The sequence below is a fragment of the Hypanus sabinus genome, chromosome 9, assembly GCF_030144855.1.
Source record: "Hypanus sabinus isolate sHypSab1 chromosome 9, sHypSab1.hap1, whole genome shotgun sequence".
NCBI lineage: Eukaryota > Metazoa > Chordata > Chondrichthyes > Myliobatiformes > Dasyatidae > Hypanus > Hypanus sabinus.
The window spans coordinates 95,638,016-95,655,002 of NC_082714.1; the positions used below are offsets into that span (position 1 = coordinate 95,638,016).

The 16,987-nt window shown below is 40.8% G+C and overlaps 1 protein-coding gene across 1 annotated transcript in view; it reads left to right on the forward strand.

The window, feature by feature from the left end:
- Positions 1 to 16,987, forward strand: part of ercc6l (excision repair cross-complementation group 6-like) — a 33,136-nt gene that overhangs the window by 13,664 nt on the left and 2,485 nt on the right. Inside the window, exons 3-5 of the mRNA XM_059980296.1 lie at positions 839 to 1,225; positions 8,984 to 9,082; positions 9,573 to 9,686. Of these exons, the coding sequence (XP_059836279.1) occupies positions 839 to 1,225; positions 8,984 to 9,082; positions 9,573 to 9,686 (600 nt within the window). The remainder of the gene's footprint in view (positions 1 to 838; positions 1,226 to 8,983; positions 9,083 to 9,572; positions 9,687 to 16,987) is intronic.

Below are 16,987 nucleotides of genomic sequence, written 5' to 3' on the forward strand. Positions count from 1 at the left end.
GACAGGCTCTGGGACAGCTTCTTTCACCAGATTGCTTCGCTCATGCTGATACATCTATATTTCTATGTTATATTGACTAACCTGTTGAACATACTATTTATTATAAATTGCACAAAGATTTTTACTCATGTATATAAAGAATGTAAGTAATTAAATTAACTCAATTTAGTTTTCTTCCTAACCCCATTCTCTTGCTTTCTCTGTAACCTTTGATCCCGTTAGTAGCTAGGAGCCTATCAACCTTCACTTCAAATGTGCCCGATGATTTGGCCGACACAGTTTGAACAACATTTAAAAAATGTACATGGATGGGAAAGATTTAAAGTTCAATGTAAATTTATTATCAAAGTACATCTTATACTACCTTGAAATTGCAATCTTTTTCAGGCATTTATGGGAAAATTAAGAAATTACAAATAGAATTTATGGAAAGCTAAAATAACAGACTGACACATCCAATGTGCAAATGAAGACAAATCACGCAAATAATTTTAAAATGTAAATAAATAATATTGAGTTGTAATGTCCATGGAAGTTGAGTCAGTTCAGCATGGAGGAGAGTGAAGTTATCCACGTTGATTCAGGAGCCTGATCCTGATGGTTGTTTAGAGGGATATGGGCCAAATGTGGAAAGATGGGGCTAGCTTAGATGGGTTGACATGGGCCAGTTTGGTTGAAAGGCCTGTTTCTGTGCTGTGAGGCAGACTCAAGTGGAAAGCACTGTTTGGGAAGTTGGTGCAGGGTGTTCTGGGTGCCTTCAGGTTGGGTGTGGGTGTCACTGGGGAATGTCGGCTCCAATTAACGAGGAGCTTGTAACCTTGTTGTATGTCTTCAACAGATTCGCTGATTCGCCAGTCGATGGGGGAGAGTAAGAACCCTTTTCGGTACTTCAGTAGACAGGAGCTGAGGGAACTGTTTGTGCTGGAGGACCCCAGGTACTCAAACACCCAGAGGCAGCTGCAGACTCTGCACGCCGGCCAGCGGGGGACGGACGCTGTGCTGGAGCAGCACATTACATTCTTGCACAGCTTGCCTGTCTTTGGCGTGACCTGCCACGACCTGGTGCACTCGCAGGATGTGGCACCGGACGAGGAGAACCTGGTCAACGACCCAGCCTCGCAGCGGTACATCCAGGAGCGCGTGCAGCTCGCACAGGACCTGGTGGCAGCGGGATCGCAGCTGCCGAGGGAGGTGTGCGTGCCTCCCAGCCCTCCAGCTTCTAGGGGTATGCTGGTCTTCTTCCTCAAATTTGCTTTTCCACTGGTGATTCTAAAGGAGGAAAATGTGCCTCACTGAGCCCATGGTGGTGAAGGTGGTGTCTTATTGTGCCCTTGTCCTACTTGTGTGCACAAAGCTGTTTGTTCATTTCCTGTATGGTGGCGCGGTAATGTAGCTGTTAGCATAACTGTACAGCTCCAGCAAAGGTGAGTCAATTCCTGCTGCTGTAACTCTGTACAGCACCAGCAAAGGCAGGTTAGTAGCTGTCTGTCTGTAAGGAGTTTGACAATTCTCACTGTAACCACGTGGGTTTCCTCTAAGAGCTCGGTTTTGCTCCCATAAGTTCAAAGACTTACAAATTATGGTTCGTAAGTTCCGGCTTGCTATTTTGGTGTCAGGAACATGACAACGCTAGTGGGCTGCCTCCACCACTCCTTGGATTGTATTTGTTGATGCATATGTGACGAGTAAAGCTAATTTTTAAAGAAAACAGGGCTGTCTGCTGGTCAGGAACAATTGGATGGCTTTGTACTCCGATCCCTGGTTCTTGATACCTCCATCCATTTATTCTTGTCCATTGATGCTGCTTGACCGTGTTGAGATCATCCAGAATTTCAGACTAAGATCATAAGACGTAAAAGGAGAAATGGGCCATTCAGTCCATCAAGTCTGCTTTGCCATTCCATCATGCTTGATTTATTATCCTTCTCAACCCTGTTCTATTTCCTTCTCCCTGTACCCTTTGACGCATCTACTAAAAAATAACCTATCAACCTCTGTATTAGATGTACTCAATGAGTTGGCCTTCACAGCTGTGTGGCAATGAATTCCACAAATTCAGCACTCTCTGGCTAAAGAAAGCCCTCATCCCAGTTCCAAATGAATGTCCTTCTGTTATGAGGTTGTGCCTTCTGGTCTTAGATTCCCCCACTATAGGAAATATCATCTTCACATCCACTAACCTTTTTAATATTCAATAGTTTTGAATAATTTTCCCTAGCAAGTACAGGCCTAGAGCCATCAAGTGCTCCTCATACATTAACCCTTTCATTCTCATGAGAGTTCCGTGGACTTGAATGCCAGCACATCCTTTCTTGGATGAAGGGCTCAAAACTGCTTTCGGTGCCGGAGTCTAGTGTGACCAGTGCCTATTGGTGTGTGATGCTCTGGAGCAAGGGAGCTGTTTATGGTCCCCTTCACCAAACTTCATCCCATTTCTAACATCTGATGTGAATGGGATGTTTTCTGCACTGATGGTGATATTTCAAATGTTCAGTTCTGAACCTCGTTGTCTGTAAAGTTTATGGGATTATGTGGAAGGCACTTTAGATATTGAGCTATGCTCTTTTTAAATATTTTTATTAAGTTTTTAGGAGAATTACATAAAATGAATAGAATAATAGTAATGAAAATTAATATTAGCCCCCCCTCCCCTTAACCCTTCCCCCCCATCCTTGTCTAAAAAAAAAGAAAAAAAAAGAAGAAAAAAAATCAGAGGATCCCCACATGCTCCATGGAGTTCAAAATAACTTTAGTATATATCTTTATTTTTTTCCCCAAATAACTAATAATTTTATCTTCAAAGGACCTATATACTTAATCCTATCTTTTGTAGATAGGGGTGCCAAATTTTCAAAAATATATCATATTCATTTAATAAATTATAAGTAATTTTTTCAGGTGGAATGCAGCTATATATTTCATTATTCCAACGGTCCATAGTTAAGATGAATCTGATTTCCAAGTAACTGCAATGGCTTTTTTGGCTACTGCCAATGCAATTTTTATAAATTTTTTCTGATATTTATTCAATTTAGGTTTCGGTATTATCCCTTCAATATCGCCTAATAAAAATAATATTGGGCTATGTGGAAATTGTATTCCAATAATTTGTTCCAGTAAAAGTCTTGGATTTATCCAAAAAGTTTGAATTTTAAAACAAGACCAAGTAGAGTATTAAAAAAAAGTACCGATTTCTTGATTACATCGGAAACATTGGTCAGATAAATTTGGGTTTAATCTATTTATTTTTTGTGGTGTAATATATAATTGATGTAAAAATTGTATTGTACTAATCTAAGTGGGACATTTATTGTATTTGTCATACTATCAAGTGATAGTCTTGAACAATTTTTTTCATCAATTTTAATATTCAAATCAGTTTCCCATTTTTGTCTTGACTTATGAATTCCTGGTTTAATTGTCTGTTTTTGAATCAAATTAAACATACAAGACGTAAATTTTTTAATTTTTCCTTTTTGAATTAAAGTTTCTATTTCATTAGGTTTTGGCGTTAACATTGTTTGACCCAGTTTATCTCTTAAATAGGCCTTTAATTGAAAATAACAGAAAAGTGTTATTTGATATTTTATATTTATTCTTTAATTGATCAAACGACATCAATATACCTCCCTCAAAACAGTCACCTATAAATCTGATCCCTTTTTGAAACCAGTTATATAAAAGTTGATTATCCATTGTAAAAGGGATAAGTCTATTTTGAATTAGGGTTCTCTTTGCTTATAAGGATTTCTTTATCTCATCCACATTTACTTTATTCCATAAATCGATCAAATGTTTGAATAAAAGGGATTCTTTCTATTCCTGTATCCATTTGGATTCCCATTTACATATAAAATCTTCTGGTATATTTTCTTGTTATGAACCCCGTAACTGGGTCACTTACCAGCAAAGATAGAGAGGTCCATTGAAGTCTGATGGTACTATTTTTAACAGTATTTATTAGTAAAAAGACACAAATAATATCAATGCAAACATACAGATAATATACGTCATCAATACTAAATCTAAAAGTGCGGGTATAATAATAATCAATAAGAGATAGCTCTATCGTTGTCTAGGGGATAATGTATTGTCCGATGGAAATATAAAAGTCACTCAGTTCATGCAGGCTGCAGCCTTTGGGGACCACTGGGTTTGCAATGGTTGGAGAGAGAGTGAGAGACTTTGAGAAACTTGCTGGCTTTCCTTTTATGATTTCGATCTGTCAGAGTCTCGTTGGTGTGGCCGTTCACTTGTGGCCTCTCCTTTAGCTAAGCCGTTCTTCCGTGGCGAGCCCGCCAATCCCAGGCGCACACGAGCCCCCCACCGGCTGTCGCTATTAAACGCTGTCACAGGATTTCTAGCGTTTCTCCTGGTGCGTCTAAAGGGGTTGCTCCCCAGACCCTCTTTTATCTTTACTCATGGGGTCTCAGATGTCAATCAGGTTGGGATGATGCAATCCCTCCACCAGCCCAGTCTGGTCGTCCCCTGAGGGGCTTCAATGAATAGTACAGTACTCAATACACAACTCCATCTCCAAGAGACAATAGCCGTTATCAATGGTTTTGTTTCGCTGAGGCCAGGACACATTCCAAACCTTGTGGATTCTCTCTCATTTCCTGGGTCCCAGACCCGAATTAATAGCGATCTTGCGATTCTCAAAAAGGAGGGGGCGACTTTGTACCCTTCGGCCCCTCAGAGTTGCGGCACATTCGTAACATTCTCCTATCTTATCTGATATAGATAGTTTTTTCTCCTATCTTAAATCTAATGTAGATAGCTGGTTTTTCATCAAAAAAATGCAATAAATCTAAGTTGATTTGCTTTATAATAATTAAAATTGGGGAGTTGTAACCCTCCTAGGTCAAATTTACATGTCAGTTCATCAACGAAATTCTTGACATCTTACCTTTCCAAAGAAACTTCCTCACACATTTATTCAACTCTTGAAAAAACTTCTGGGGCAGTTGAATTGGTAATGTTTGGAATAAATATTGTAATCTAGGAAATATATTCATTTTTACAGCATTAACTCTACCTACTAATGTTATTGGTAACATCATCCATTTATCAAGATCTTCTTGTATTTTTTCAATAATGGCAAACAATTTAATTTATATAAATTCTTTATATCATTATCTACTCTTATACCTAAATATTTTATACCATTTGTCGGCCATCTAAATTGAGTTACTAATCGACGTTGACTATAATCTCCTTTAGTAAGGGGTAAAATTTCACTTTTATCCCAGTTTACTTTATACCCTGATATTTTCCCATATTCTTCAATCTAAAAGATAATTTATGCAACGAATGCAATGGGTTTGTTAAATAAATCAGAACATCATCAGCAAATAAATTAAATTAATCTTATTCCTCCTGGTTAACTCTGAAGCCCACAATATCTCGATCGGTTCTAATTAATTCTAAAAATATTTAGATTATCTGTTAGATAAAATTTTTGCAATTATTTTATAATCCGTATTCAACAAAGAGATAGGCCTATATGATGTTTTAAAGGATCTCTTTTTTTTGGCAGTACTATTAGGATCGCTGTCGAAAAAGATTGTGGAAGTTTGTGTTCTTTCAGCTTGATATATTAACTCCATAAAGGGAGGGATTAATAAATCTTTAAATTTTTTTATAAAATTCAGGTGGAGAACCATCTTCTCCTGGAGATTTATTACTCTGGAGTGATCCTAAAGCTTCTTCAACCTCTTTTAATGTAAAGGGCATATCTAATCCTTTCTGTTCTTCCGAATTCAATTTTGGAAGAGTTATTTGTGATAAAATTTTTTCTATCTCAGCAATCTCATTTTGTGATTCTGATTGATATAATTCGGAGTAAAATTTTAAAAAAGTTTCATTAATTTCTAAAGGTTTATAAGTAATTTTATTTGCACTGGTTCTAATTGCATTTATTGTTTTGGAAGCCTGCTGTTTTCAACTGCCAAGCAAGAATCTTGTGTAATCTTTCACCTAATTCGTAATATCTCTGTTTAGTTCTCATAATTACTTTTTCTGTTCGATATGTCTGGAGTGTATTATATTGTAGCTTCTTATTGACAAGTTGCCTTTGTTTTTCTTCAGTCATATATCTTTGGGATTCTTTTTCTAATTTTGTAATCTCTTTTTCTAATTGATCTATTTCTACCAGATATTCCTTAATTTTAGAAGTATAACTTATTATCTGACCCCTCAAATATGCTTTCATCGCTTCCCATAATATAAATTTATCATCAACTGAATATGAGTTTGTATCCAAAAAAATTGGATCTGTTTTTTCATAAAATCACAAAAATCTTGACGTTTTATTAAAATTGAATTAAATCTCCATCTGTAAATCAATTCCTCCTTATCCATCATTATCATTGTTATTATCAAGGGGGATTGATCTGAAACTATTCTCACTTTATATTCCATACTTTTTACTCTATCCTGAATATTCATTGATAATAGGAAAAAAATCAATCCTTGAATAAGTTATGTCTATTTGAATAAAATGAATAATCTTTCTCTTGGATTAATTCTTCTCCATATATCAATCAAATTTAAGTCTTTCATCAATGATAAAGTTAGCTTTATTACTTTTGATTTTGTAACAGCCTTAGTTGACCTATTTAGAACTGGGTCTAAACAAAAGTTAAAATCTCCACCTATTAATATTTTATCATGTGCATTGGCCAAATTCTTGTATGAATTTTGCATCATTTTCATTTGGTGCATAAATGTTCATAAGAGTGCATAATTCTGAAAAGATTTGACAATGTATGATCACATATCACCCTGCATAATCAATTAGTACATTTTGTATTTTAATTGGTAATGTTTTATTAAGCAAAATTGCAACTCCCCTCGACTTTGAATTAAATGAAACTGCAATAACACTTCCAACCCAATCTCTTTAATTTCTGATGTTCTGTCTCTGTTAAATGTGTTTCCTGCAAAAAAGCTGTATCTCCTTTCATTTTCTTAATACATGTTAAAACTTTTTCTTTTCACAGGTCCATTAAGCCCATTAACTTTAAAACTCAAAAAATTGAGTGAATTAGTCATTCATAACACCTTGGTAATCTCTTTAAAATTCTCCATGTTGCTATGTGTCTCTCCCCCCCAATCATCCAGGCAAAAGAAGAAAAATAGAAGAAAGATGGATAGTAAAGAAAAAATAACAAAATACCCACCCACTAATGTTGTGAATGAATAGAAACACATTACCCTCCTCCGTTTTACGGGTCATGGCAGTCGCCATGGTTACACACGTGAATCCTGCAGCAATCGAACAGAAGCTCCTCCAGCTCCCCTGTAACAAAAAAAGATGTATATAAGTGAAGAAGAAAAAATTAATATCTCTACTCCCAATTAATATTCCTCAATTATTTTTTGTCTTGTTCCCCTTTTATCATATACTTAAAGTATATTTGTATATTCTTCTATTCATAAATGTCCATCAAATCCAATCCCTATCTCAGTCTTCATCTTTAATCCATTTCATTTCCATAATTCTTTACCGCACCTTGCGAATATTAGGAAGTTCTTGTACAAACTCCTCCGGTTTCTGATGACCAGTTAAAAAATCTTCTTTCTTCGTCATCCAAAAAAATTATCAGTGTTGCTGGGTAGCTCAATATAAATTTATAACCCTTTTCCCATAAGATTTTTTTCACTGAATTAAATTCCTTCCGCCTCTTTAGAAGTTCGTAACTTATATCAGGATAAAAAAGAACTCTTTTCCCTTGTATCATCAATGGCCCATTTCTCTTTCTGGCACCTTGAGCAGCTGCCTTCAAGATCTTTTCTTTATCTTGATATCTTAAACATTTTATCAAGATTGATCGTGGATTTTGATCTTGTTGGGGCTTTGGCCTTAAAGCTCTATGAGCCCTTTCGATTTCAATTAACTGACTTCCCTCTTCCATTTCCGAGATTTCAGGAATCCATTTTTGGAAGAATTTTATTGAATCTTCTCCCTCTATACCTTCTTTAAGATCAACAATCTTAATATTGTTTCATCTGCTGAAATTTTCGAGCACATCTACTTTTTCCAACAACCGTTTTCTTTCTGATGTCCAGGCAAGGATATTATCTTCCATCTTGTCCATTCTTTCAGTGTTGTCTCCCATTTTTTCTTCCAACTTTTTAACTTTCTTGTCCATTTTCTTTTGTTTTTCCACCACCTTATCAAGCATAATCTTCACATTTCTACTATCTGTTATTACTTTTAATTCATGCATTATTTGTATCAGGGCTTTTCTTATGTCTCCAGAAACTTTTCCACCTTTAATTTCCTCCTGTTATTGTTCTTCATCTATTTCTTCATTTGTGTTTTCCAGAGAGTCTGATTCTACTTCCGATTCATTTTCACTTCCAGTCACAGTTGGAACTTGTAGTTTTGTTTGCACCTGTTTGTGCATACTCGTTTCTTCTCGCATGCGCAGCTCCCGCTGTTTCTTCTTAGATATTGTTGGTATTGCCGCAGCCTCCTGCCCTGCACCATTGGAGGTGACATGTACTTCGCTGGGAAGAGATCCAACTTGAGTATGAGGCTCCGCCAAAACAGCCGGGCCTCTTTCCCCGCCAACTCGTGCTGTCTTCAACGTAGTAATTCTCTTCTATTTTTGTTTAGAAGTCATGTCTAAAGATAGTCCTGAATTGTTTATAAGTAGTTTCTAGAAGGTATTTATTAGCCCTTCTTCACTTAAACTTTGTTTTATTGGTTTTTACGGGAGAGCTGGATTTCCACGTCTTGATCCTATGTTATCACGTGACGTCCCCCGAGCTATGCTCTTCAGCCAGACACCCATGCTGACCATGTCCCCTAATTGAGCCAGTGCCTTTTGCCTGTGTTTGGCCCATATCCCCCTAAATCCACACGATGGACAGCCTCCCTGTCATTCCCATTGGGCCTCTGGGAACTGGTCAGTGTGCCAGCTAGTGAGGTAGTTGTATCTCATGCCAGCTATCTTCTCTTCTCTTCCTGCAGGTAAAGGTGGAGGAATAGGAAGACTGGTCCTAGAACCTGATTCCAGAGAGACACCTTTCATAGACTTGACACAGCTGCCAAGCGACACAGAGACAAAGGGCAAGTGTTTTAACCTCAGCTATAAGTTAACTGCTGGTGGTCTTGGGGGCAGGGTGGAAGGTTGGTTCACCCTAGTATTCAATTGTCCTGTGATACTGATGCTAGGGGGCAGGGAGGGTGGAGAACCCCTCACTTGAAGCGTTACAAGACCCTACAGAATGAGGAGTTTGAGGTAAGAGTCCACTTTCCCTCTTGGAATGTAACCTTCAACTGCCTGCCTCTATCTGGGGTAGGACATGAAGCAATCATTAAAGCACTAGTGATTAATCAGCCTTCATTCCCCATTATTTAGCATGTTTTCAATATATAGTAATTTCCTCTGATCCTGTTCCTCATTTTACTAGGTGTTGGAGACGTAACCTATCCACAAAGGCAGCCTAAGATTGCTTGGGTGGTCCTGTCCCTTGTAAATTACAGGGTTCTACAGAGATGGTTTGACTGAGGTCTGTCTTCTCAGACACTCATGCTGGTGGTACTTTTCTACCCTCAGATACCGAAGAAAGGCTGATCCCAGAACCTGATTCCGGAGCAACCCCACCTCCCAAAGATTTGACACAACTGCCGAGTGACAGAGAGTCGGAGGGTGAGGTGTCTAACCTGGGATGTAAGTTAACGGAGCTGCCATTGGGTTTGAGTAGGATGGGAGGGTGGTGTTTCTGTCTGGTGACAACGGCACCATGTCGTGGGGAGATGGGCCGTACCCCTTGTCAGTCTGAATGAACCTGACGATCAAGCATCCATGGTTCTCTGGTGGGTCTGTGTGAAGAAAGATTTCCTCAACCTTGAATGACCTACCTGAATCTGTCCCCTACAACCCAGGGTGAGTATGCATCCTGTCAAGCCTCGACAGCTTAGATGGTTCAGTGAAAGCCCCTTTCATTCTGAACTCTAATGCAGGCTGCCCACAGTCCTACCTTCCCAGGAGTCAATCTGGAGATTTTGTGCACTCAGTAGCAAATAGAGTATCCTGTACTGTACAGCACAGAAAAAGGCCCTTTGGCCCACCTTGTAGATGCTGACCCTCATTACCTATCTACACTAATCCCATGCATATTTGCTCCAAGACCATAAGACATAAGATGAGAATTAGGTCATTCAGCCCATTGAGTCTGTTTAACTATTCATCATGGCTGATCCCAGATCTCACTCAACTCCATACGCATGCCTTCTCACCATATCTTTTGATGCCCTGACCGATCACAAAATGTTCAGCTTCAGACTTAAATATACCCATGGATTTAGCCTCCTCTGCCATCTGTGGCAGAGCATTCCACAGTTTCACTACTCTCTCTGGCTTAAAAAAAAATTCCTCCTTTTCTCTGTTCTAAGATGTAGCCCCCCAATTTTGTGGCTATGCCCTCTAGTTCTGGTTACACCCACCATAGGAAGCATCCTCTCCACATTCATCCTATCTAGTCCTTTCAACATTTTGTATGTTTCAATGAGATCCCCCCGCCCCCACATTCTTCTAAGTTCCAGTGAGTACAGGCCCAAAAGTGCTGAATGCTCCTTGTATGTTAACCCCTTCATTCCTGGAATCATCCTCGTGAGCATCCTCTGGATTCTATCCAATGACAATACATCCTTTCTGATCTATGGGGCCCAGAATGGTTGACAATACTCCAAATTTGGCCTGATTAGTGTCTTATAAAGCCTCAGCATTATTTCCTTTTTATATTCTATTCCCCTTGAAATAAATGTCAACATTACATTTGCCGCCTTTACTGCAGACTCAACCTGTAAGTTAACCAGCTGGAAGTCTTGCATCAGGACTCTCGTTCCTCTGCACCTCTATTTGAAACTTCAGCCCATCTAGATAATAGCTCACACTATTGTTCCTTTCACCAAAATGTATTATCATACATTTCCCAACACTGTGTTCCATTTGTCACTTTTTTGCCCATTCTTCCAATTTGTCTAAGTCCTGCTGCAATTGCATTGCTTCCCCAGCACAACCTACCCCTCCACCTATCTTCATATTATCCGCAAACTTTGCCACAAAGCCATCGATTCCATTATCTAAATCATTGACAAACAATGTGAAAAGTAGTGATCTCAATACTGACCCCTGGAACACCATTAGTCACTGGTAGCCAACCACATAAGGCCCCATTTTTATTCCCCACTCGCTGCCCCCTGCGAATTAGCCATTCCGCTATCCATGCCAGCATCCTTCCTGTAACGCCATAGGATTTTATCTTGTTAAGCAACCTTGTGTGTGGCACCTTATCAAACGCCTTCTGAAAATCCAAGTAAATGACTTCCACCTTGCTTGTTAGTTTCTCGAAGAACTTTAACAGATTTGTCAGGCAAGATTTCCCTTTACAGAAACAGTGTTGACATTGACTTAGTTTATCATTGGTCTCCAAGTACCATGAAACCTCATCCTTAATGGACTCCGACACTTCCCCAGCCACTGAGGTTAGGCTAACTGGCCTATAATTTCCTTTCTATTGCCTTCCTCCCTTCTGAGAGCGAATGATGTTTGTAATCAAGTAATTTTTGAAAGATAATGACCAATGCATCCAATATCTCTTTAGCAACCTTTCTCAGGACTTGGATACAATCCATCTGGTCTAGGTGACTTAGCCACCTTAAGACCTTTCAGTTTGCCTACCACCTTTTCCTTCGAAATAGCAGCGGCACTTACTCCTGCTTGCTGACACTCATGGACCTCTAGCACACTGCTAGTGTCTTCCACAGTGAAGACAGATGAAAAGTGTCCATTAAGTTCATCTGCCATTTTCCACTACCTCACCAGCATCATTTTCCACTATGAACTGTCACCTCCCTTCTACTCTTCATATAACTGTAAAGGGGTTTGGTATCCTGCTTTATATTATTGGCTAGTCTGCCCTTGTGTTTCATCTTTTCCCTTAAAGCTTTTTTAGTTGCCTTTTGTTGGATTTTAAAAGCTTCCCAATCAGCCAACTTTCCGCTCGCTTTTACTACCTCGTACACACTTTGGCTTTTATGCAGTCCTTAACTTCCTTTGTCAGCCACGGTTCCCAATCCCTGCCATTTGAGAACTTCTTCCTGTGTGGGACATGTCTATCTTATGCAATGTGAACTCTTCCCAGAAACTTCAGCCATCTCTGCTGTCATCATCCCTGCCAGTATCCTCTTCCAGTCCACCTGGGCATGCTCTTCTCTCATGCCTCTGTCATTCACTCTATTCAATTGCAATACTGATATGTGTGAGTTGTGCTTCCTCTCAAATTGTAGTATGAATTCAATCATATGATCACTGCCTCCAAAGGCTTCCTTTATAGAACCATAGAACATAACAGCACAGAAACAGGCCTTTTGGCCTGCGCAAACCATTTTGCTGCCTAGTCCCACCGACCTGCACCTGGGCATATCCCTCCATACCCCTCTCATTCATGTACCTGTCCGAGTTTTTCCATAAATGTTAAAAGTGAGCCCGTATTTACCACTTCATCTGGCAGCTCATTCCACACTCCCACCACTCTGTGTGAAGAAGTCCCCCAATGTTCCCTTTAAACTTTTCCCCCTTCACCCTTAACGCATGCCTTCTGGTTTTTTTCTCCCCTGGCCTCAGTGGAAAAAGCCTGCTTGCATTCACTGTATCTATACCCATCATATTTTATATACCTCTATCAAATCTCCCCTCATTCTTCTACGCTCTAGGGAATAAATTCCTAACCTATTCAACCTTTCTCTGTAATTCAGTTTCTCAAGACCCAGCAACATCCTTGTAAGCCTTCTCTGCACTCTTTCCTTATTAATATCCTTCCTGTAATTGTGACCAAAACTGCTCACAATACTCCAAATTCAGCCTCACCAATGCCTTGTACAACCTTATTGCCTTATTCACTTTGCCTTTAATCCTGACAGGAACATACAAACTCTGCACTCTCAATTTCTCCTTTGAAGGCCTCTCACTTACCAATCACATCCTTGCTAGAGAACAACCTGTCCGAATTCACGCTTTTTAGATCCTTTCTCATTTCTTCAAATTTGACCTTTCCAGTTTAGAACCTCAACCTGAGAACCAGATCTATCTTCATCCCTTATCAAGTTGAAACTAATAGTGTTATGATCACTTGAACCAAAGTGTCCTCCTACACACACTTCCATCACCTTCCCTAACTCGTTTCCTAATAGGAGATCTAATATTGCATCCTCTCTAGTTGGTATCTCTATATACTGATCTAGAAAACTTTCCCGGACGCATTTTACAAACACTAACTCGTCCAGATCTTTAACAGTTTGGAAGTCCCAATTAATATGTGGAAAATTAAATCCCCTACTATTACAACTTAATGTTTCCTGCAGTTGTCTGCTATCTCTCTGCAGATTTGCTTCTCCAATTCTTGCTGACTATTGGGTGTTCTATAATACAACCCCATTAATGTGGCCATGCCTGAGCACTGCTGTAACATTTTCCCTGACGAGCAATGCTACCCCGCCCCCCCCCCCCCCCCCCCCCCACCCTTCATCCCTCTGCCTCTATCATGTCTGAAACATCGGAACCCTGGAACATTAAGCTGCCAGTCCTGCCCCTCATGTAGCCAAGTTTCACGAATGGCTATAATGTCGTAATTCCACGTGTCAATCCACACCCTCAGCTCATCTGCTTTCCCTCAAATACTCCTCGCATTGAAATAGACACACCTCAGAAAATTATTATCACCACACACAAACCTTCTATTTGTGACCTTGCATGAGCTTTTAACATTTCTTTTCACACCTGCTCCATTATCTGCTGTCACTCCGGTTCCCATCCCCCTGCAAATCTAATTTAAACCCCAATAGCACTAACAAACCTCCCTGCAAGGATATTGGTCCCCCTGTAGTTCAGGTGCAACCCGTCTCTCTTGTACAGGTCCCACCTGCCCTAGAAGAGGTCCCAATGATCCTGAAATATGAAACACTGCCCCCTACACCAGTTCCTCAGCCACATGTTCATCCTCCAGAGCATCCCACTCTTACCCTCAATGGCACATGGTACAGGTAGCAAACTTGAGATTACCACCCTCGGTCCGGCTTTTTAACTCCCTGCCAAGCTCCCTATACTCACTCTTCAGGACCTCCTCGTTCGTTCTTCCTACATCATTGGTATCGATGTGTACCATGATATCTGGTTTCTCACTCTCCCACTTCAGAATGCTGTGCATGTGATCAGACATCCCTGACCCTGGCACCCGGGAGGCAACAAACCATCTGGGAGTCTCTGTCACGACCACAGAACCTCCTGTCTGTACCTCTAACTATCGAGTCCCCTATCACTACCGCTCTCCTCTCCTTCCACCCTCCCTTCTGCAGTGCGGAACTGACTCAGTGCCAGAGATCTGGCTGCCGCAGCTTGTCCAAAGTAAGACATTCCCCCCTCCCCTGCCCCCCAACAATATCCAAATCGGTATACCTGTTGAGGGGCATGGCCACAGGAGAGCCCTGCTCTGCCTGCCCTTTCCCCTTCCCTCACCTGACGGTAACCCAATTACCTGTGCGCTGTTCCTTTGGCGTAACTATCTCCCTAAAACTACTATCTAAAAACTCCTCATTCTCCCGAATGATCCGGAGGTCATCCAGCTCCTCCTCCAGTTCCCTAACGCAGTTTGTTCAGAGCTGCAGCTGGATGCACTTCCTGCAGGTGTCGTAGTCAGGGACACCTCCGGTCTCCCTGTCTTCCCACATCCTGCAAGAGGAGCATTCCAACATCCTGCCTGGCATTCTCTCTACTCTAAACAAACAAACAAAACAAAACTTACCGGAACCTACCCTTGCCTCTGCCTGTTAAGCTCTCTAATGAGATCTAGTTATTACACAACACCCAATCTAATATTGCCTTTCCCTGAGTAGGCTGAAGCACAACTGCTCTAAAAAGCCATCTCATAGGCATTTAGCAAATTCTTTCTTGTGATCTGACACCAACTTGATTTTTAATCCCCTTGCATATTGAAGTCTCCCCCATTACAAATTGCATGCCTTTTCCAGCTTTCTTTGCAATCTCAACCTTACATCGTGGCTACTATTTTGGAGGCCTATATATGATTCCCAAATGGCTTTTTACCCTTGCAGTTTCTTAATTCCACCTACAAAGATTCAACATTCTTGGACCCTCTGTGACTTCTTTCAAAAGATGTCATTCCATCTCTTACCAACAGAGCCACACCACTGCCAAAGGATACAAAGTATATCCTTCGATGTTAAGCTCCCAACTAGCCTCCTTGTGATGCCCACAAGGTCATACTGACAATCTCTAATTGCGCCATGAGTTTGTCCACTTTATTCTGAATGCTTAGCACATTTAAATACAGCAACTTCAATCCTGCATTCTTTGCCCTTTTGAATTTTGCCCGTGTGCTACCAGTTTAATTCTTTGCTCTATCTGCATTTGGCTTGTCTTCCCATACATTCATGTTACACCCATCATTTACTTGTAAGCCTGTTGGTTCATCCACATCATGCTGGTTCTCATTCCCCCTGCCATATTCATTTAAAACCACTCCCAACAGCTCTAGTAAATCTGCCTTCAAGAATGCTCTCTCCCTTGGATTCAAGTCCAACCTATTCCTTTTGTATATGTTCCAACTGCATCAAAAGAGGTCCCAATTATCCAGAAATCTGAATCCCTGCCCCCTGCTCCAATCCTTCAGCCACATGTTTATCTGCCACCTGATTCTATTCCTATCCTCACTGTGTGGCACAGGCAGCAATCCCGAGATTACTACCCTTGAGGTCCTGTTTCTCAGCTTCCTTACTCTGAATTCTGTTTTCAGGACTTCCTCCCTTTTTCTACCTGTGTTGTTGGTACCAATATGTAACACGACTTCAGGCTGCTCCCTTTCCCTTTTCAGTATAAGGAGTATGCGTCCAGAAACTTCATGGACCCTTCACTCGAAGGCAAACTGCCATCTGTGTTTCCTTTTTGCATCTACAGAGTTGCTTATTTGTCCCTTGGACTATAGTCCCATTTACTGCTGCCAACCTCTTTAGTTCTCCACCCTTCTGAGGCACTCGGCCAGACTCAGTGCCAGAAGGATGGCTGCTGTTGCTTCCCCCTAAACAGTACAGATTGTTGAGGGGAGTGGCCACTGTCTGACATTTTCCATCCCCTCTCCTGACTGTCACCCTCTGTCTTTAGCCTTTGGCTGACTACTTCCCTGTAGCTCCTGTCTATCGCTGCTTCACTTTCCCTAACAAGCTGAAGGTAATTGAGCTCTAGTTCCCTAACATGGTCTCTAAGGAGCTGCATCTCAATGCACCTGCCGTAGATATGGCCATTTGGGTAGCTGGAAGTCTTCTGTAAATCCCACATCTGGTTTCCAGAGCAATACTGGCTACTGCCCATTAACCCCCATTCTCAGGGTTTAAATAAGGAATGAAGTTGCCTCCAGCTGTTCTCGTTGAGCCCTGTTGAGCCAAAGCCTCCACTAGGCATACCTCTTTAACAGAGACTGGGTTTGTAAAGGCCAGACCTACACGGGAAGGCTTCTGTTGCATCTGCGCAGTACTCCAATCAACAACCTCAGGCATCAGAATAAAAATTGTTTCTTTTTGAATTAATTTCCCTCCCTTGTTCTCTAGTCTTTAACACTAGCTCTTTGTACTCCAAGGTGGTTATCAGGCTCTCAAGAATTTGTTAATTCTTATCCCTTCTCTTCCCCTCACCTTGCTTTGGTGCCCCGCCTCCTTCCATGGTCTACTGTCCGTCAACCCTTTACCTCTTCACCTATCACCTCCCAGTTTTCTTCATGCCTCTCCTGCACCCACTACCTTCCCCTCTCCTGGTCTTGCTTGTCACCTGACAGCTTGTACTCTTCCCCATTCTTCCCCCCTCCCCCCCAATTTATTCTGGCTTCTGTCCTTTTCTGTCCTGACGAAGGGTCTCAGTCTGAAACATCCACTGTTTATTCCCTTTGTAGATGCTGCCTGACC